The 22,863-nt window shown below is 41.5% G+C and overlaps 1 protein-coding gene across 3 annotated transcripts in view; it reads right to left on the bottom strand.

Annotated features, from left to right (window-relative positions):
* CASP3 (caspase 3) overlaps positions 1-17,690 on the bottom strand; it is a 31,343-nt gene extending 13,653 nt beyond the window's left edge. For 2 of the 3 annotated variants that reach the window (XM_060001299.1, XM_060001300.1), the window contains exons 1-5: positions 17,609-17,690; positions 6,231-6,298; positions 4,341-4,465; positions 742-870; positions 128-303 (exon numbers count right to left, since the gene is read on the bottom strand). In XM_060001299.1, coding sequence (XP_059857282.1) covers positions 128-303; positions 742-870; positions 4,341-4,465; positions 6,231-6,283 — 483 coding nt within the window. In that variant the 5' untranslated portion in view covers positions 6,284-6,298; positions 17,609-17,690. Of the gene's footprint in view, positions 1-127; positions 304-741; positions 871-4,340; positions 4,466-6,230; positions 6,299-17,608 lie in introns of those variants that run through there. The other variant, XM_060001301.2, reaches the window with a different exon arrangement.
* Between the last annotated feature and the right edge of the window lie 5,173 nt (positions 17,691-22,863).

The following is a 22,863-nucleotide window of genomic DNA, read 5'->3' as shown; positions in this document are numbered from 1 at the left end:
ATAAACAAAAAACTAACAATAGTTCAGTAGCTTCAAGGAAAAAAATAAATTTTTTTGATAATCCACAGTTGAGTAAATTAATCCCTAATGAATCCTCAATAACCAGGTTGCTCAGTTATATATTTACCTGAATAACGAAAAGTTTAGGTTTGCCAGTTAGGCTTATACAACAATCCCCTCTGAAGAAACCTGCTAATTTTTTCAGATCGACAGGTCCATTTGTTCCAAAAATTTTTCCTTCCTCGCCATGGCTTAGAAGCACGCAAATAAAACTGCTCCTTTTGCTGTGATCTTCTTTAGAAACTGGGAAAACGTTCACAAACAAGAAAAACCATCAGAAAACCAATGCAATTTTATTCAACCATTTCATATGCACTGTATGGGAATAAGATGAAGAAACCTGAGAACAGAACTGAGAGATCATGTAAACCCAACTTAGGGCAGAGCAACACACCTCAAACCACTCTAGTGAGTTGGTATGAATAACTTGTTTTACTTACATAAAATATATAGAGTAAAAAAAAAAAATATATATATATATATATATATATAGAGAGAGAGAGAGAGAGAGAGAGGGAGAGGGAGAGAGAGAGAGAGAGAGAGAGAGAGAGAGAGAGAGAGAGTAGGATTGTGTACAGTTTAGTTCCACAGTTCTCATGCTTTACTTTTATATGTGTATAATTACAGCTAGATTGTAACATAAATTGGACAATGAAGATCATTCTTTTCATTATTTCTTACCACTGTACATTAATTCCAAAATTTCTTCACATGTAAGATCATTTTTATTCCTAACTTCATATTTCAAGTTCGTGAAGGTTTCCCAGAGGTTTGCTGCATCTACGTCTGTACCAGACCGACATGCCATCCCTTGAACAGAAAAAGTTACTTTTAGTTGCATTAAAAAAAAAAAATTTGACTTAACCTGGTGGCGCAGTGGTTAAGAATCCGCCTGCCAATGCAGGGGATACGGGTTTGAGCCCTGGTCTGGGAAGATCCCACATGTCACGGAGCAACTAAGTCTATGCACCACAACTACTGAGCCTGCGCTCTAGAGCACGCGAGCCGCAACTACTGAGCCCACATGCTGCAACTACTGAAGCCCACACGCCTAGAGCCCGTGCTCTTCAACATGAGAAGCCACAGCAATGAGAAGCCCGCGCACCACAACTAGAGTAAGCTCGTGTGCAGCAACGAAGATCCAGCGCAGCCAAAAGTAAAAAATATATAAAAATAAATTTAAAAAAGACCCATAAACTGCTTTGAAATGAACTATTCAGTGATTCACACAATCTACAGTAAACTCTTCCTTGCAAATGCTAAGAAAATTCAATATTCTGATCGTGGTGACACAAAGTCTCTTTCATTTCTTAGCATATAAGACACTTCATAACATAAACCGTTATAGTGTTACAGTCACAAAGACGTCTTTCACAGCTGCTTAGATAGTGAAAAACAAACTTAAATGCCTAACAAGAGAGGTTTGGTTAAATAAATTAAAAGTCATTTATATAATGGGAGACTATATTGCCACTGAAATTTTGTAGACAAAATTTTGCCATGGGAAAATGGTCATTTAAAAAAAAAAGCATAGGATCCTACTTTAAAGAAAAAATTATAAGTATATATATATATATATATATATACACACACACACACACACACACACACATACATATTGTACATACACAAACACACATATACCACCACACATACATATGTATCAATACACACCTGACAAACTCAGAGGAACTATTTCTTTGATTTCAAGTTCCCAACAATTCTAAGATACATTAGTACTTTCATAACACCTTTTCAGGAAAAACCCCACAAACCACTAGCCACTTTAGCACTGTTCATCAGCCATTCTGCTCTGCGTGGTCTCCATTAAGCCTTCTAACCACCATGAGACCGTTATCATGACTGGCTTCATTTGCACAGATGTGGGAGCACAGAGGAGTCCAGGAACTTGAAGAAAGTACTGAAGCTGGTGAGCGGACTGTACCCAGGAGTCCTGGGCTTTCCTCATGCCTTTACAGCGCCTTCCACATACATGTACGGATTGACTGAACAGTGAATTCAGATTTTAAAACCCTAAAGTGCTGCAGGGGGAGGGCACACATTGAGTAAACTTAACACATATGCATAGAAAAAAGCCTAGATGTTTCTAGCTCCAAATTATTGTTGATTATCTGAGTAGTGTGATTAGGAGTGATTTCAATTTTTCTTTTGCTAATCTGTAATTTCTGAAATGTATATTATGGCCATATATTGTTTTTATAAAATTAAAGTAAGCTCATCAAGGTTTTGACATTGGAAAGGCTGAGGACACCATGCAGCTGTGTGACAAGGTGACTGAATTCTGGTCCTGGTTTGTGAGCCACTTAGTAGTTGAACAAAAAATACCAGGCTGTCAGAGGTGGCTGTGAGAACCTGATCTTCAAATTTCAAAGCAGAAAAGTGGCTCACTCTAAGGCTAAAGCCAGACTACAGGCCTAAGTATTTTTGGGGGGAGAGTAGAACAATTTTCCCCCTCCCCCTTTAAAGATAAGTAAGTACTCGGGATGTACTAGAGATACAACATACAATGTGATAAACATAATTAACACTGTTGTATGTTATATATGAAAGTTGTTAAGAGAGGAAATCCTAAGAGTTCTCATCACAGGAAAAAAGCTTTTTTCTAGTCCTTTAATGTTGTATCTATTGGAGTTGATGGACGTTCACTAAACTTATTGTGATAATCATTTCATGATCTATGGAAATCGAATCATTATGCTGTACACCTTAAACTTATAAGTGCTGTGTGTAAATTATATCTCAATAAAACTGGACGGAAAAAAAAACTCCAATAAGTTCAACAATGTAAAATTCTATGGGACAAGGGCATTATAACTAGCAACGTGAGGCAGAATACCTAACGGTTGAAGGTTGTATCTCAACTTGGAGCCGAAAGCAATACAAATGGTGCCATTCAGGTTTAGACACTCATTTTCAACTACTTTTTCCTCACTCCTTATAATGAATCTAACATCAAATCCAGCTTATCTTTCCAGTGTAATCTGGCTTCTTTCCCTTTTCACCAGCACTCTGGTAGACAGCCTCCTAAACTGAATCAGCAGATTCTAGTTTCCTTAACTAAAATTAATTCTAATACAATTAATATGCAAATTCAAAGAATTATCACAGCACCAATTTAAAAATGAAAAATGAAGAAACAGCCAAAGTGTTCATTCATATGGTAAATTATGCAAGTCAAGTGAACATTATATTTAGGGAATGGGATATTATATAATCATTAAAATAACAGATATGAAAATTATACAGCAACACAAAAAATGCTTATATTACATTAAATGGAACAAGCAAAATACAATATTGCTTACTATTATGGATAAAATTAAGCTTTGAAAGAAACTGTCAAGGAAAAAATATCAAGTAATACAGTAAGATGTTAAATAGCTTTTTAGGATCGTGAGGGATTTTATTTTTTACATTCTCTTAAAAAAAACCTCTGAAAGTATTATTAGATTCAAGCTATACATAGTATAGAGACTGAGAACGGGATCTGGTGATCAGGCTATGGTGAACATAACAGCAACTTCTACAGAGCGGTTGAGGTAGAAACAGAGAAAACAGAATCAAAGGGATGGAAAGAAGTGAAGATGGCAAGTTTAAAGTACGTGTTTTTAAGATTTAGGGAAGGAGACAAAAATCAGATCAAAGCTTAAGAGGCAGCAGGGTAAAAGAAAGGTCTCTTTAAGGTTGGGGAGTCTGTCTTCTTTTCGGGGGAAGAAGAGAAAGTCAACAGAATGAATGAAGGCACAGGTGAAGTGGCATAGAAAGTGGATTCAGAGCACCAACGCTGAGTCCCAGTTCTGCTACTAAATCATCTGTGGGACTCTGTGCAAGGATTTTTAACCTTTCGGCATCTAATGGTGGTTAGTTTTCAGAGGTGCTCTAAGAATTAAACAAGACAATTTCTGTGAGGTGCCTTGCACAGTTCCTGGAATGGAAAAATACTTCTACTTACTATTTGTTGAGATCCTTCCATTAACATGAAAGAGGGAGCAGGAAGATAAAGAAGCAAGGGTTACACAGAAGTCAGGGCAGAAGAGATAAACATACAGATAGAAGAGGGAGAGATTTTGATGATGGGTAGAAGATTAAGAGTTCATGTTGAATTGTAGGACCCATGGGGTCCTGCTCTATCTCTACTTCATGGCTATTCTGTGTCATTAGTTTACTAAATAATAACATCAATTCTGTTTTTTATACTACACCAAATATAAATGGTACAAATACTTGTAAAGGATTAAAAACTATCTTACGATACATACCAGTACTTTCATGAAAGTTCTTATTATTAATTATTATACATAAACCCATTTCAGGATAATCCATTTTGTAACTATAGTCCAAGGATATTCCAGAGTCCATTGATTTGCTTCCATGTAAGATCTTTCTGTTTGGAAATCAAACAACAGTTTACAAAGAGAGAAATGACCAACGCTGCTGTTCACATTGACACAACTTCTCTAACACATAGGAACAGTTAACATTTGTTGAATATAATATGCCAAGTTGTGTGCAACAGGCTTTCCCTCACTAAAATTTCACAAAAACCCATTTCACAGATGAGGAAGTGACCACTATGAGGCTGATGGTTATGAAGATACAGTGTCAGACCCAAGGCTGAAAGCATCTGTTGAACTTCAGAGTTCAGACTTTTAATCTCTATATTTTGCTTTCCTCTAAATTTTATTAAAATTTCATCAAATTCATTTTATACTGAAATTTCTTTTAACTTTCTAAAATATTTTATCCTTCAAGGTAAGAGTGAAATCATAAAAATTACCGTGAAATGATAGGGAAATAAACAAAAGGCAACTATGACCCAAAACACAATATTTATCACAATTCCTAAATTGTTCCTTAAACCCTGTGCACTGAACAAACTAATAATTTATTGCTACATAGAATCACTGTTGTAAATAATTGAAAATACTTGTCTAAAGGTCACTTATCCAAAAACCTCTGTTATCTAGACCAGGGTCAATAAACTTTTTCTCAAAGCTCCAAATATTAAGTATTTTAGGCTGGCTGGCTGCCTGTACAGACTCTGTTGCAGCCCACTCCATCCAGCTGGTGGAAGTCGCCCAGGACAATATGTAAACGAATGGGTGTGGCTATGCTTCAATAAAACTTGACCAAAATAGTCTGCAAACCTGATCCTTGACCTGGACCAGGAATCAGGAAACAACAGCAAAAAACTGATACCTAACGTCCATGTACCCACACACTCAACCTGGGAGTATTTCACATTATATGCAATTCTAAAAATACTGTTGGAAAAGAATAGTAAATTACTACCTTTTAAAATAGTAAATTATGTTCTGTATGATAGGAAAAGGTAGGAAAATGTGTAAATCAGTTTAAAAGGGTTTAAAAAAAGGCAAGAAACCTCTAAAATGAGACTGCCTTTCAAAAGGTTAATTTCTAGGCAAATTCCTTTGCTAAACAAATATTGCAAAAATCTTTATTGGTAACCTGTTAATAGCTCTGCTGTAACAGTATTGTTTAGTACTAAAATTAGTTTATAATTCCCTGGATGGTCCAGAATAATAATACTGGACCCCAGAAATAAACTTTTAGAGTTAAATGTACCACAAGAGATCCCAAATGGATAATAACAGATATGAATTAAGAGTGTTTGAGTTCTATCTTTTCCCTTTCTCCACCTGCTGGTTATTGGAAGCATTAATGAGCAGAATATTCCAAAAAGGAAGACTGAGACAAAGGGTAAAAGATAATCTATAACCAGGCAATTCTTCCCCAGACTGAGAACTGGCATTTTATTTTAGCCTTAAAACTCACAAATAAACAGGAGGCCAAAAAATCTCCCCCAAACACAAACCTCTCATCCTGCACAGAGATTCGGAGGGTGCCTCTGCCTCTCCTGGGTCATCCTTCTGCTACTAAGGCAGGGTTTCTGACTACACGTCAGGCACCCTCCCACCTCCCCGCAGTTCCGTGAAAGTTTTATTTTAAGGAGGAGATTCAGAGAGGATAATTTAACATGTGTATAGCCATGCAGCTGTCACAGGAGGTAGGAAGTCATCTGGGCCTCTCTGGCTTGAAAGCCCATATTCTTTCTGCTTCCTCAAAGTTTGCTGTACTACATACACCCATCTTTCTCTGCTTGTATGAGATTCCATTTAAATACTCACGTCTCTGAAGTTTTAATGGATTTTGAATCCACTGAATTTTCATTGTTCTCCATGGATACTTTTATTAACTAGAATATAAAGAAAATAGATGTTAATCAAAATCAGCCATTATAAGATCACTGCATTAATTATTCCAATGATTATTTCTCTAAATAAACACACTATACGAATATTTTCATATTAGCAGTACCATCACTCTCCCAGCTTCACCTCTACTGTTCAAGGCTTCTGTGAGTCAAACCTGAGAACAATCCTTTGTAAAGGTATGCATAAGGTCGCCCATTTCTCTCTTTCGTTTTTAATTGAGCTATGAAGTACACATAGTGCACAGATAGGAAGTGTGCAGCCTGATACTTTTTTTTTTTTTTTTTTTGCGGTACGCGGGCCTCTCACTGCCGTGGCTTCTCCCGTTGCGGAGCACAGGCTCCGGATGCGCAGGCTCACGGGCGCAGCCGCTCCGCGGCATGTGGGATCTTCCCAGAACGGGGCACGAACCCGTGTCCCCTGCATTGGCAGGCGGACTCTCAACCACTGCGCCACCAGGGAAGCCCCTGCGCCACCAGGGAAGCCCCTGATACATTTTTACATTTGGATACCCCACCAGATCAAGATACACACTGCAACTTGTTTCTATTACAACAGATCTGGTCATTGGTAAGAACTCTGCCTTCCAACTCAATGCAGTTAAAACAAAAACCAAGAACGGTGTACCTCACATAACACTATTCTACGATGCTTAGATTCCCAAGAGATTCAGCACCAGGAAGTTCCAAACCTCCACATAATCTTTACTCTTAAACTAGACATGAAAATCCCACTTTCTCATTTAAGGTGGTGGACCGGCTTTAGGAAACCTGTAAGTAAAAACTAAAGTTCCTGCTTTCATTCTTCTGTCAGACAATTCTGTTTACCTCCCACAGTGAGTGAGTCCTTCTAATCAAGGCAGCTCTCACTTACGGAGCATTTATTATACAGCAGGTACTGTGCTAGGCATCTTATCTTTTATTTTCCCAACAATCTGAAAAGTCAGGAAACCTAACTCCTAGTGATTAAGTGACTTTGTCCACAGACGCAAAGCTTAGTGATGGAGGCCCCCTTCTTCCCACTCTTCCCTACTGCCTCTGAAGAAGCCAGTTCCTTACTACCTGTCTGGAGTTCTACCATGTCTTCTCTAGCTTCCCCAAAGCAAAGGTACTTCTATGGCAATCTGCCTCCCTAAATAAAGAATACAGAAAAACAATGACAAAAATTTTTTCTCCAGCCTCTAGAAGTCCTGCCTATCTCAAAAATTCCAATCAAAATAGAACTTTTAACCTAATTCCCACGCTAAAATCAGAAATCTTAAAAGAATACACACCCCGTCAAAAGGACTCACTCAACCACAAAAGCCTTTACAGAAAGTCCTAGGCTCCCTCCCCCTTTTTAAATTTAAAATTTTAAAACTGTGATAAAATATACATAAGATCTATCATTTTAACCATTTTTAAGTGTACAGTTCAGTGACATTAAGGACAGTCACAGTGTTGTATAAACATCACCACCATCCATTTCCAGAACTTTTTTATCTTCCCACACCTCCCCGTTACCAAAGTCCCCCCTTTCAAGGTCTCTTAAAAATTGAGACATCTCTTCTCTTCTCCAAAGCTCAGTTCCTTCCTCCTCTGTCCCTAAGTACTGTGTGCACCTATCGTGGGGGAAGATGGAGAAAAAAATATGGAGAGGAAGTGTCACCATTTTGGAACCACCGAAGAGGGTAGCGTTTCACCTTCTCTCAAAGTCAGTCTTTGCTGTGCATTTCTACAAAAGCTCTTTGCTTTTCTATCATCTTACTTCCTGCAGTTTTTCTAGAAAACTAAGGGAGGATGCTGTGTACAACTGGGATGAATCATCTTGTAGTCAATAAGCAAATACTTCGTGAGCATGTGCTTTGTGCCAGGTGCCATTCTAGGCTCTAGGACAGAGTGGAAGACAAAACAAAATTCCTTCCTTCAAGAAACTTTCATTCTAGAAAGGAAGAATAATTACAGATAATAAGATTTCAGATACTGATAGGGGCTATGAAGAAAACAAAATAGGGTAGAGTAATAGAGAGACTGGTAGTGTGAGCTACTTTAGCTGAGGAGGCTGGGAAAGCCACCTCTGAGGTGACATTGACAGAAAGAGCTAAATGACATAGAGGCCACCTCGAGAGGCTGCCTTGCTGGGGAAACGTCTGGCAAGTACAAAGGCCCTGAAAGAGTTTCGTGTATTCAAGGTGCAGAAAAGAAAACCAGTTCGACTAGTGCATGGAAAAGGAAGGGAAGGAGTGAAGGGAATTGAAGTGGGAAAGGCAAGATCATATAGGACCTCAGGAGCCAAGAGGAGCTTTGATTCTATCCTTGTTGCAAGAAGGAGAAACCATTGGAGTGCTTGAAGCAGAGGAGGGACAGCATGCTTTAAAAAGATCACTCTGGGGCTTCCCTGGTGGCGCAGTGGTTGAGAGTCCGCCTGCCGATGCAGGGGACACGGGTTCGTGCCCCGGTCCGGGAGGATCCCACATGCCGCGGAGCGGCTGGGCCCGTGAGCCATGGCCGCTGAGCCATGGCCGCTGAGCCTGCGCGTCCGGAGCCTGTGCTCCGCAATGGGAGAGGCCACAACAGTGAGAGGCCCACATACCGCAAAAAAAAAAAAAAAAAAACCAACAACAACAAAAAAAAAGTTAAAAACGATTCAGCTTTATTAGCCTTAATACAAGTAATAGTAATTAATAATTTCCAATATTAGACATCAAATAGACAATTTTGTTTCAGTAAGGTAGCTGATGGCTGAAAGAAAAAAAAATCTGAATTTTTTAAGACTAGTATTTAAAACAGTTTCTATCTGATAAGGATTTCTCAGGAACAAATACTATGACGTATTTTGTTCCCTTTTTTTTAAATTTTTTTAACCAATGATGACGACTTTATGAAGTCATGTGGCAGGGTCAACAAACAAACTCACACTTTTACATAAAGAAATAAACCCCTTCCTTTAAAGTCTTTCACAGAATCGTACCTGATCCACCATGCCAGAATTAATCTCTTCCACCTATATATTTACTTAGCATGTAATTAGAACCCTTCTTGTATTTTCATTTTATTCTGTTTTGGATTTTTTTTAAATTAATTAATTAATTAATTTTTGGCTGCACTGGGTATTCGTTGCTGTGCATGGGCTTTCTCTAGTTGCAGTGAGCAGGGGCTACTCTTCATTGCAGTGCATGGGCTTCTCATTGCGGTGGCTTCTCTTCTTGCGGAGCACGGGCTCTAGGCCCTTGGACTTCAGTAGTTGCGGTGCATGGGCCTAGTTGCTCCGTGACATGTGGGATCTTCTCGGACCAGGGCTCGAACCCGTGTCCCTTGCACTGGCAGACGGATTCTTAACTACTGTGCCACCAGGGAAGTCCTGGATTGCTTTTTATGTGTGTGTATTTGTTACTCTCATAACACCATGACATAGTGATGGTTTTTCCTCTCTCAATTCCACCAATAAGCAAGTAGCATGTTATATTCTGGTCCCACTGGATTCTTTGAACGGCTTAAAAATAATTTTCTCTCAGGGTCTTCACACTTGCTATTCCCACTACCTGGAATACTAGTCTCACCGATATATTATGTTATATAATATTATATAAGATAATATGATTTATTTCACTCGGGTCTCTATTGAAAGGTCACCTCTCCCAGATGTCTTCCCTCATCCTATTTCACTTTCTTTACTCTGCTGATATGCAATCAACAAGGATCCTGGAGCAGAAATCTTGAGGAATTGCTGAGACAGAAAGTAGGAAATATCAGGGAAAGATTCCTGAGGTGACGGGAATGATTTTGGGAAATTGAGCTGAGAGAACATTAGAAGTGGAATAGAAGTGGGTAGAAGTGGAAGGAAGGAGGATTTTAGGGTCATCTCTTGGTGAGCTGCATTTGGAGCAGTTGAGGGATTGTCCCTTTCTTTTCTTATGGTTGGCTGAATAGTGAGTAGTCAGAGTATTTCCCCGCAGGTTTTAAGGAATAAAAGTGTACATTAAAACCTGGTAAACAGAGTACCCACATTAGCAAATAACACAAACTGGAGTTTGGCATCCAACTTGTTTGCCAAACCCAACTGATTTGGCACCTAAACTCCGAAGATAAGTCCAGCCATCCCAGTGTCCCATCACAAGGAACACAGGCAGACAGAAAAAGGGAATAACCAAGAAATCACTGACTGTTCAAGCAAAACTCACACCATGAAAGAGACACCAAACTCAACAAAAATATTAAAACAAACAGAAAAAGAAGTAATTATGAGTTTTTCTGAGCCTACTGTGTGTAATTTATAAACTAGAAACACTGGAAATCAGCGAGAAGGCAGATAATGACTAGAACAAAAAAGTCATTGCTCAGTTTTGGGTTTCAAAAGAGAGATTTAAATTCCAAACTGAGACAATGGTTTGAAAGCCAAACACATTTGACTTTAGTTGAAAGAAAAGGTTGTCTGCTGCCAGTGTCCCTGTCCTCATGGTGAGACACAGCCAGCCCCCCCACCCCCCACCGCCTCTGCAGGAGACCCTCCACCACTAGCAGGTAGGTCTGGCTCAGTCTCCTATGGGGTCACTGCTCCTTCCCCTGGGTCCCGATGCGCACACTACTTTGTGTGTGCCCTTCAAGAGCGGAGTCTCTGTTTCACCCAGTCCTGTCAGTTGACCTTCATATACTACGGAAAATTTATATAATGATAAATAAAATCCTCACTGCATCAGACTTGCGCACATTTGCTTTCTGCTCATCACCATCTGCTTTTCCCACGTGAAAGCACCAAATCCAAACGCTTGGGAGCAGAGCTTTGGTTCCTGCAGAACTTACTTAAGAGTGACACTCAGCATTACCTCACCTCCATTAGCTAATGCCTGGCTGAATGTAAGTTATTCTGGACATGGTGATCTCATCTCAGAAGGATAAAAAAAATCGTCCCCCAAGGGGAAAAAATGCCCTATATGATGACGAGAGTTTAAGTTCTTAGAACACTTTCATTTGACAAAACACAAATAGGAAAATATACAATAGGGCTTAAAAAATATATTGTGTGTGTGTGTGTGTGTATATATATATATGATGAATTACTACTCAGCCAGAAAAAAGAATGAAATTTTGAATAAATCCATAGAAACAGAAAGTAAATTAGTGGTTGCCTAAGTTTAGGGGTTTGGATAGAAATTGGGGATGACTGCTGATGGTTATGAGGTTCCTTTTGAGGTGATAAAAATGTTCTAAAATTGATTGTGGTGATGGATACATTACTCTGTGAATATACTAAAAACCACTGAATTCTATAGTTTAAATTGATAAACTGTATAGTATGTGAATTATGTCTTAATAAAGCTATTTAAAAAGTAAAAAAAAAATAAAATAAAAATAACAAATATATTGTAGCACCGCAATGGACTTAACGCTAATTGTTTCTTACTGTACTGAGTATGTAATTCTTTCCATCAGTTCAGGATGCTGATGATAATAAATTTCTAGACATATATTGGGTCCCAGAGAAGTTCTAAGTAGATCAATTGACATTAGATGGCAACCTGGAACCTGGGTCTTAGAATCAGGTCTCTGAGTTCCTAGATCCCTTTAATACTTGCCACTGAAGCTACAGCAGTCAGATTTCTCAAAAGTTAAAAAATGTTGTCAGTAGAAATTTACTGTCACTCTAAAGTACATAAGCATTTCAGGCTGTGTTTTCCTAAAGTGAAAAGTTGCAATGATTTCCCAATTTTTTATTGTGGTTAGCCAACTAAAGGGACCGTTGCATAATGCCACAATGAAGTTAAACAGAATAAATTATCTACAGAGTTCAAAGAGAGGAATAAAAATTAATTTCTAAAATTGAAATTTCTATATGAAGTTACAAAGTATCAACATTTTAGGAAAAATAACCAACAACAACCTGTTATTAAAAATGGCTTGAGGGACGGAGGGAGACACAAGAGGGAAGAGATATGGGAACATATGTATACGTATAGCTGATTCACTTTGTTATAAAGCAGGAACTAACACACCATTGTAAAGCAATTATACTCCAATAAAGATGTTAAAAAAAAAAAAAAAGGCTTGAGGACTTCCCTGGTGGTGCGGTGGTTAAGAATCTGCCTGCCAGTGCAGGGGACAGAGAGAGGTTCGAGCCCTGGTCTGGGAAGATCCCACGTGCCGAGGAGCAACTAAGCCCACGAGCCTCTACTGAAGCCCACACACCTAGAGCCTGTGCTCTGCAACAAGAGAAGCCACTGCAATGAGAAGCCCGCGCACCGCAACGAAGAGTAGCCCCACTCGCCGCAACTAGGGAAAGCCTGCGCGCAGCAACAAAGACCCAACGCAGCCACAAATAATGCATAAATTTATTTTTTTAAAAAAATGGCTTGAAAGTTGTGCCTATGGTAGAATTTCAAAATGAGATATTAAATTAGGATAACCAGTTTAAGTTATTCCTACTTAGTTAACCTGTCACCCATCAGTGGGTTGTTCTTGGTGCCTGTCCTATAAGGAAACTGAGGTAAGGTCTAAAACCTGGTCTTTGCCCTACCAAACGGGTTTTAAATCTCAAAATGAGACATAAGAACCAACATCACTCACTTCTGAATCATCTCCACAAATACGAGTATCTTCAAAAAAATTATAAGTAAAAATTTACCAAAACAGGTAGCCAAAGAAAAGCCCAAAGAATCATAACACAATATGTGATTTGAGCGTTGTGTAATAACAGGTCCTCTTACTGTTGGCTAATAGGGGCTAGACTCTGAGCTAAAAGGTACATTTATCTATGCATGTATTCATTATTTACGTGTTTCTAGTTAGTCCTTCCAACGATGTTTCGAGGCATAATGAGATTTCCATTTTATAGTTCAGTTGACTGAGGCTGAAAGCAGTTAAGTAACTTTTAAATGGCAGAGCCTGGATTCAAACTCAGATCTGTCAGCTTCCCACACTTCTACATGGCTTAGTTCTACATAGGAGGGGCAATGCTATCAATAATTTCAAGAAAGGAAACAAAAATCCACAACCTAGAAACACTAAGATGAGAGAGGAAGCATACATAAACATGATAGAAACTGACTGCAAGGACAGTGAAATTGTATAAAGTGCACTCATTCCAACTCACGAAGAAACCAGGAATGATGTTTATGGTGTTTTGGGTGCCACTGGGTAATTTACTTCTAAAAGTAAAATTACTCACAAAATATGAATAACTTTCATACTAAGCATTTAGGATGTCATTCAGACACTTTTTTCCTATGTCTCTATTTGCCTCTAAAGGAGAGGTGAAGCCTTTTCACTATGACTTGTGGGGAGATTATTCAGTCCTCCCTCAGTATCCATGGAAGATTGGTTCTAGGACACCCCCCTTCCTCCTCCTTCCAGGGATACCAAAATCTGCAGACGCTCAAGTCCTTTATGTACAACGGTGTAGGAGAATTGGCCCTCCATATCTGGTCAAGAACCTACAGACAAGGAGGGTGGCCCATACTTTGGCCAAAGAACTTGAAAAACATCGGGATTATATTTATTACCAATTAGAGAGGACAAAGTCTCAAAAGCAGTCATGTTTCCAGATTTGGTAAGTGAAACAGAAAGAAGAAAATACTTTTTTCACAACAGTTTGGACAAGAGGAGATTTCTGCTGTGACGTACTAGAGGTTTTATTGAAATCATTTCCCATCTGGTCCCTGCAATTGATTTGGGAAGAGTCACCAAACTGGATATTGTCATTGGGCCTGGTAAAAGTCAGACTTTTAATATTTATTTTGTAATAAAGGAGGAATCTCACACATGGCAAGTAAAATTAAATACAGAAGAAACTTAAGTAAGTTCAGTTGTGCCACACAAACAAAACCATTCCTTCTTTTTCTCTGGCAAGGACCACACCACCAGGAAGACACAGACAGGAGGGCTTCCCCACTACTCAAAAGCCACAAGCCAGAAAGGACACAATGCTTACTAAGTGCAAGGGGTCTGTTTCCCTCACCTACCTTAAGTCTTGTCCTAAGATGGTATCTCTGGAGGGGCAGAAGGAAAAATGCAAAAGTCCTTGCAGACCTAAATATTGTGTTATGAAATAAATGTAGAATGAAGGATCTTGGATGCCTTTTATAAAAATTATAGATAACCTGTAAGGCCTCCTCCTTCCCACTGAGAATCACTCCTCTAGAAGTGATTCAGTTTTACAACCACCTGCCAGAGAAGGTCTGAAACTGCGAAAAGCCAGGGTCAGTGGTATTTATTTATTTGTCATTTGTACCATAACAATTGACTGAACACCAACTGTGTGCAGAGTCGTAAACCCTGAGTGTTTGAAGTAGTGGAGACCAAGATCCTACCCCTATGTGTGACTCGCACCAGCGCTCACTGTATTCAAAAGTGGCTCAACAAGACAGATGGCCAGTGTTCAGTACAAAATAGATAACTTTATTTTACTCTACCCTAATGCAGAAACTCTATAAGCAACTTGAAGATCAAAATAGGCAGAGAATTAACAACATTACTTAAGAGATTTACAAGGCACTGTCACAGACATTATCTCATTTTATCCCTATAATAACCCTGCGAGGTATGTATATTACTCCTACCTAATTTATGGATGAAATAGGAAGTGTTGCCCTTGGGATGTGGCCTTGGGTCCTATGACAGCAGAGTACCTATCCCCCTCCATTACATTTGTATTTGTTAAATGTGTACACCAGTATCTAACAGTCTAAGAATTCCACATCTTTTTTTAGATCCAACACCAGTGCTTCCCATCTTTGAGGCAGAGCCTAAAGAACTATCTGATACTGGGCACCAGAACTGACCTAATGCCATTCATGAAACTAAAGACTGCTTTCCAGCATCAGAAGGGGGATGAACCAATAGGAGATTGTGTTAAATTGGATTTGAAAGCAAAACAGAAAAGAAGCATTATAATTGCCTCTATCAGATGTCAGTCTCTTAAAATCGCAGGAGGGGGCTTCCCCGGTGGCGCAGTGGTTGGGAGTCCGTCTGCCGATGCAGGGGACACGGGTTCGTGCCCCGGTCCGGGAAGATCCCACATGCCTCGGAGTGGCTGGGCCCGTGAGCCATGGCCACTTAGCCTGCGCGTCCGGAGCCCGTGCTCCGCAACGGGAGAGGCCACAACAGTGAGAGGCCCGCATACCGCAAAAAAAATAAATAAATAAAAAATAAAAATAAAAGAAATAATAATAAAAAAAAATCGCAGGAGGTAAGACTTCTTTTTCAGGATAGCAAATCAAATCTGATGTAATTGGATACAATGTTTCACTTCTTTCTTACTGGGAACAGGTTTTATTGCTACACTCCAATAAACTGTTCATTCCTTCATTCATTAAAACACATTCTAAGTTTCAAAAGCCTTCATTGCAAAAGAGCAAAGCAAAACCATCAGGTTGGGATAGGGATGATTTAAGCTTTGTATTTCCTTCTTAGACATCACGTAACTACAATATATTCAAAGTGGCTGAGCGCATTTTGCCACAGGCTGGTCTATGCAGCTTGCTTAGCACCTAATACGATCCTGCATAAACACATTGTTGCAGCAACTCTGCATTTCAACTCTACCATTCCTTTCTAGTCCGCATCATTTAATTATAATTTGCTAAGCAACCTTAAAATAGGATTTTTTTTTCTACATAGGGCATAATTATTAAAAAGCATAATACTGTAGTATTGGCATTCATTTGTGCCAGGCCCCAAATATGGGGAAAGACAATACGGAACAAGATAACGAGAAAAACACAGTTCCTTGTGGAATTTGCTTAGGAGCTAATAGGGGAGAGTGTAAAAATAAGCAACTGCAAAGGATATGACACTTTCCTCTTAGGATGAGACGGATGCCAAAGGAATACATAATAGCTAGATTTAACATTGAAATGTTTAATGAGAACAGAAACATAAATAGGAGTTCCTCAAGCAAGTGTGTGGTGATGGGAAGAGAGAGGGAATGCAAGAGTGTTCCAGGCAGAGAACAGTTAGTGTTAAGGTCAGCAATGGCTCTGCAGAAAGTGAAACGGTGCCATAATGAAAGATTAGGCAGGGGAAGGGGACCAAGGAGCCAACCTATGCTTGGCTTTGTTAACCGTGTTAAGGGACTGGGTTATCCTATGACCAAAGGAACAGCTTTCTGGATTTTTATTCTGTAAAGATCCCTCAGCCTGTGCTATAAAGAATGGACTGGAGAGGGGCCAGAGGGGCCTCCTGTAGCCAGTTGAGAGCTTAGGGTGGCTTAAATCTGAGATGGAGAGAAGGCGGCCAGATCCAGTGGATATTTAGGAGGGCCAGGAGGCTTGGCGGCTAACTGGAGGGGCCGGGAGAGGAAGCTGATAAGGTTGGTTCCCAGTTTCTTGGCTTGGGAGCCCCTTATTGAGAACTGGGAAAGAGACAGCTGCCTTGGGAAGTAAGGCTTGAGAGCACACCCACTGAAAACAAGAGTGACTAAGGCACTCTTATTCAACATGGGCTGAGGGGATTTTAAAGCCTAAGGGATTTGGGCCATGGATACATAGTCACCCACAGGAGCTAGAAGGATGCATGGAGGCCTTCAGGTCTGAAAGTGAAAAGGAGTTTAATACTTGAAACTACGTCTTTGGAAAGCGGAGTGACCCGTCAACCTGATAATATCTAGACAAAGAAGGCAGCAGAGACCAAATCCTCACCAGCAATGGGAGGATAAGCCCTGAGGGCCAGAGCCCTTAGGAAAGCACCAGCCCGCCTCCTGACCTCAGGTCATCTTTTCTCCGCGCCCAGCCTCCTCACCACCTTCCCGATTAAAATTTCAGCCTTCGATCCCCGCTGCCTCCCGCTCCCGGGTCCGACCTCCTACCCCCCGGCCTCAGCGCCTCCGCCTGGGCCTCCCGCGCCTCTCCTCCCCCGGCTCAGAGACCCGTGTCAAGCCTCCTGCTACCAGGCTTCAGCGACCCGACCCGGGTCTCCCGACACCCCCCATTCTCGGCCCGGCCACCTGTCCCCCGGGCTCGGCGTCTCCGGCTGGGTCTCCGCTCCCCAGCCTCCCGCTGTCCGCCCTCCACATCCCACGCGGGTCTCCCACCACCCCCGGCCCAGCCTCTCGATCCTTGGTCCGGCCTCCCGTCCCCCAGGCTCGGCGTCTCCAGCCGGATCTCTGCTCCGCGGCCCGGCCTCCCGTCCCTGGGCCGGGTCTCTCGATCTGCGGACTTCAGGGCTCGTCCCCGCCCCCGTTGTCGCGCCAAAACAAAGGATCCGCCGCCCTGACCAGGTCAGTCTCCTCCGTCTCCCCGGGGCAGGCGCTGAGCTTGGGAGCGTGGAGGGAACCAGCCCAGGACCTATGGCGCCAAAGCGAGAAGCGTCGAGGGCATATCTCACCTCTCAGCCCCCACGGCGCTGCCACCGACTCGCTCTGCTGGGATCGGTTCCTGCTCTGCTTCCGCCGCAGCCGCGCTCAGAGGTAGGCGCCCGAGCAGGCCCCGCCCCCTCTGGCCCCACCCCGGCCCCTCCCCTCAGCTCTGCGAGCTCCGCGCCGCGCCGATGCGTCAGTCAGGCCCCGGCTCCCACTGCCCGAGAACACCGCCCCCTCACAGGCCCCGTCCCGCCCGAGAACACCGCCCCGCCCGAGAACACCGCCCCTTCACGGGTCCCGCCGCGCCTGAGAACGCCGCTCAGCCCGAGAGCACCGCCCCTTCACGGGTCCCGCCGAGCCTGAGAACGCCGCTCAGCCCGAGAGCACCGCCCAGTCACGGGTCCTGGGGGCTCCTGGCTTCCAGGCACGCTTCCGGGCCATTCTAGGCCTTTCCCGGCCTCCGCTCCCTTTCAGTCCCCGTCCTACCCCAGAACGCTGTCGTCTCACTGGCCCGCGCTCTCCCCACTTCCCGCCCCGGCCCCGCCTCCGCGCCAGGTTTGAAAACTCGGTCCCGCCACAGTGGGCGGGTTGCGTGTCCTGCCAGCCGCAGAGGACCCACGGCTTCCCGCCCACGGCGAACGTCTCTGGAGGTAAATGGAGGGAAACCCGAAGGCCTCGCCGGGCCCCGGGGGCAGGGAGAAGGGAGTCACGGGCAGGCCCTGCGGGAGGACGGAGAGCGGGTCGCGGCTTGCCGGTAGTCCCCGCTTCCCCTCGGGCGACCGGAGGCCTTCCCCTAGGTCACCCCGAATTCCCTGTCCCGAAACCAAAAGCTTTAACGGCCCAGCTGGGCCTCCGCCTGTCTTGGGTCACGAACTCTTTTCAGACTCTGAGGCATTTTCGCAGAAGAATGTACCAACCCAATTGAGCACGAAATTCTCCATCAAATTTCAAGAGGTTCAGGACATTCTGACAAGTCAGGGGCCCCAGGTGAAGAACTCGCCCACTTCCAGCACTTTTGTTTACTTGGGTATAAATGAGGGCGCCGTTTTGTTCACAGATATACGTGGTTCTGAGTATGGCTACCGTTCCTTGGGTGCTTATCTGTGTTCTCACATTGTGGCAATGCATTTTCTTTTTCTTTCAGCAGCCCCTGCAGGTAGGAATTCCAGTTTCCACCTGGGCGTAATTAAAAAGGCTAAGTAGTTTGCTCTTGTTAAGGGCTACACGAGTTAAACTCAGATCCTAGGAATAAAACCTAGGCCTTTATCCCTGCCAGGTTGAGAGAGGACCAGTGTTTGGCAGTCCTTTTTCTGCTGCAGTAAAACTGAAGAATAGGACCCACTCCCAACCTGCACGGTGGTCGGCATGCAGTTATTTGTAAGGCAGGCACTAGTGTACTAGTTTTTTTAACCAGTCCTATTACCCCGTAGTGATGCACAGACCCCTTCCTGTGCTAAACTTTCTTACCAAAATTATGCTGTAGTTAAAGCAGCGGCAGCAGCAGTGGTTTTCTGGTTTTTTGTGTAAATGACCCTTATTAGTTTGGAGAAACTTTAATTATAGTAAAATAGCTGGCTAGAAGCAATGTCGGAAGTTTCTTTCTACAGAGGTGTCTCAGGTGGCAGAACCTGATCTGGGCCTGGGAGGGGAAGACTTCAGGAAGGGTGAGTGGGGCATTCCAGGGGAGGGAAACATGCAGGAGGGCTCCTGGAGTGGGCCAGGTGCAGGCAGTGGTCATCATCATTCATTTGGTGAGAAGGCTGAACAAGAAGAAGTCGAATGGGTAAGTGGTTGAGGGCCAGATTCTGGAGAGTTTGGACTTCTCGAGGTAAACTTTAGCGTGCATTAAGCGATACTCTGAATCATTAATGAGTGTCCCTAGGAAAAGCTATGAAAATGGTCTTTTTGAAAATTTATTGGCGTATAATTGATTTACAATGCTAATGAGTTCGTTTCAGGTGTAGAGCAGAGTGATTCAGTTACGCATATATTCATCCTTTTTCAGATTCTCATATAGGTTATCACAGAGTATTGAGTAGAGGTCCCTGTGCTGTACAGTAGGCCCTTGTTGGTTATCCGTCTCGTAGATGGTAGTGTGTGTGTGTTCATCCCAAGCTCCTGATTTACAACCCCCACCCCCGTTTCCTCTTTGGTAACCATCAGTTTGTTTTCAATATCTGGAAGTCTGTTTTTGTTTTGTAAATAAGTTCATTTGTATCATTTTTTTAAAAAATTCCACATATGAATAATATCATATATGTCTTTCTCTGTCTGACTTCACGTAGTATGGTAATCTCTAGGTCCATCCATGTTGCTGCAAATGGCATTATTTTGTTCTTTTTTATGGCTGAGTAATATGCCATTGTATATGTGTACCACATGTCTTCATCCGTTCCTCTGTCGATGGACATTTAGGTTGCTTCCATGTCTTGGCTGTTGAAAATGGTCTTAAGGGTGATTAGTCTGGCAGAATTAGGCTCTTTGGATGGGAGATCCTGTGGGGATGGTAGAAAGGTGGAACTGGAAAAAACAGTGTTCCACTGGATGTTTTCTTCCTTATAGGAGACTTTTGGGAAATTTAAATATGAGTTACTCTGTTCAAGCATAGACAGGCAAGGTGACTGAAGTAGGAAAAGAAGAAAAGAAAAAGTCAATTAGTATATTTAATAATTTTGTAAGGTGTTATTCATCTGGGAAGTAAACTATTATTACTGTAAATGAAGTTTAATCACATACTTTATTATGAATACTTTAGCAGTGGGAGAAATAGTATAAATGTATTACAAGAGGCCATAAAGGGAATTATATTAAGAAAACATTGCCAAATACCAGAACATTACTAAATATTAGAACTGGAACATATATGCAGAAAACACAAGATATTGTTGAATATATTCTCAGGGCAGAGGGAGAAGTTCGAGTTGGGGAATAGGAATTGACTTGTGATTAGACAAGAAAAGAAACTAGGAGAACTGGGCTAGAGAGAGCCATGCGAGGCAGGCTTCATCTGACCCTAGAAGCCAGTACTCGTGAACCATGGGCCGCATGGTCCAGCTGCTCCTGGGGACCAGGCCGTCAAGTGTCACCGATGAACAAGTGTAGGCATAAACCTCTGGAAACCAGGACTGCTTAGGTCGGCTGAGTCATCTCTTCACCCTCACTCTCACTGTCCCTTCTCCCACTATAGTTACTCTAAAAAGACTAAGCCAACCTTTTTTCTAGCCTGACCACCTTTAGTTTTGAAACTGGTATCAAAAATGGTTAAACAATCATTCCCGTGCGATGCTAAGAAATAAATAATAGAGCTCTTAAGCCTGCTCTTTTAAAATACAACAAATATTTTTCTTTAGGTCTTGGAAACTGTTACAAAAGTAGTTATGGTCCCTGTGTGAAAAGGGGTTTTCATGTGTAATTATATGTATATAAAAAAAGACAGCACTGTTTCCCCACCAGCATTTCTGAAATGGTGATATGTTCTCCCAGGGGGTAGGCATGAGGAATATGATAGTCCAAAATGAGAATGCCAGATGCCTTCCTGTTCTCCATTTCCTTTGCTTTTAATATTCAACCCTGCTGCTTGAAGAGTCTAAGCCCCAGTTGTCTTTCAGCCCAGCTGTTAAAATTTTAAAACTGTGTAAATAACAAGGGAGCATAACATATTTTGAGCTTCTCTCTTTTTTTCTGTTGACATGCGTGGTTTCCTCAGTCCAGTAAGTGTTAAACTGGTTTTCCATTGTGACTGACTTTCATATATGATATATTCCCATGGTCATACCAATATTTTTACAAAACCAGAAAAAATTTTCCCGATGTCATTGTAACTAAGTGTGAACATCCACATGGTTACTTCTAGTCAGTTATTTGCTAGATACTAGAGTCATAATTCACCTCTGATCGCATTATGTGTTTATTTTCTTCGTTAAGTAATTGGTGGGCTTTATTAAAAGTCAGTTTCTTAGAAGAAAGTTTCTCAGTTAGGTTGTCTAAATGGAGGGGATTTTTATCTGTGTGTGAAGCAGATTAAATAAACTAATACTCAGAATCTATTTAGCAATAAGGAGCCCTGTCACATATTGAAAAATTAACACAGTTGTATTAAAAATTGCCCCATCTCTTCAATCCAAAGAAATTGTATTCCTTTCCTAGGCAAATCTGTTATGAAATTTATGTTGATAGCTTTAGAATTTTATTTCTGTTTCTTGGCTTATAATTTATAATATCCATGTGGACTAAGTGTAATTCTGAGAGTATAATCTTAAGTCTGTTATGGTTGGAGTCAGATTTGAAATCTGTGGATAATATGCCTTTTTTTCTAACAATGCATTAGGATATTCCTACCCTCTCTTAATCTTTTTTGGGTGATTCTATTTTTCTTTCCAGGGAATATTTCATTTGCCAGTGAGTTTATGTTGCAAAGTTTTCTGCTAAAATTCAAGAGCATATTTATCAGTGCAAGTACTAGATAGGCATTGACAAAGGTAAATAGGGATTTTACCTTCAAATGCTTTAGTGTATGATATTATGTCACTTAAAACCTAATATATCTGTTTTCTACATACATAAATTACAACATAGATGATTTTAGTGAAGAAGGAAACTATTAGTTATTTCTATTTCTGTGTAAAACCCAGGCCAAAACTTGCTGGCTTTAAAAACAACAAATTAATTTTTTCTTAGAGTTCTGTGGGTTGCCTGGGCAGTTTGCTGGATCTCTCACCTGAACTCAATCAGGCTTACTCAAGCATTGAATTCAGATGATGGCTGGATGATCCAAAGTGGCTTAACTCAGTATCTGGTAATTGGTGATTGCTATCAGCTGGGGTACCTTGGTTCCTCTCCAGATGACCTTTTATCCTCTGTGAGGCTAGAGTTATAGCATGATGATCTCAGAGCAGGACTCCATGATAGCCAAATCTAATGCAAAAGCACTTATTAAACCTCTGCTTGCTTCACATTTGTCGATGTGACATTGGCAAGTCACATGGCCAAGAGTCTGTATGGGAGTGGGCTTAGATGGCATCTCTTGATGGCAGGAATGCCAGAGAATTTGTCCCCATTTTTTCTCTATACTGGAAGCTTTTCCCCCCTCTTCTAAAAACCTATCCTTTTTCCTTTGTAAGTAAACCGTAATCCCAAATTGGAAAGGTATTGCCTGGTCCCCTTACTTTGGCATGGCTAACATGGAAGCATTGTTTGCAAACAAAAACATGTATCATTAGGAAACAAGGGTTAAAATGTAAACATTTCAATTGACTAATCACAAAAGTAGTCATTAAGTTAA

Source organism: Delphinus delphis, chromosome 21, assembly GCF_949987515.2.
Source record: "Delphinus delphis chromosome 21, mDelDel1.2, whole genome shotgun sequence".
Lineage (NCBI taxonomy): Eukaryota > Metazoa > Chordata > Mammalia > Artiodactyla > Delphinidae > Delphinus > Delphinus delphis.
This window is presented reverse-complemented; position numbering and strand designations above follow the sequence as displayed.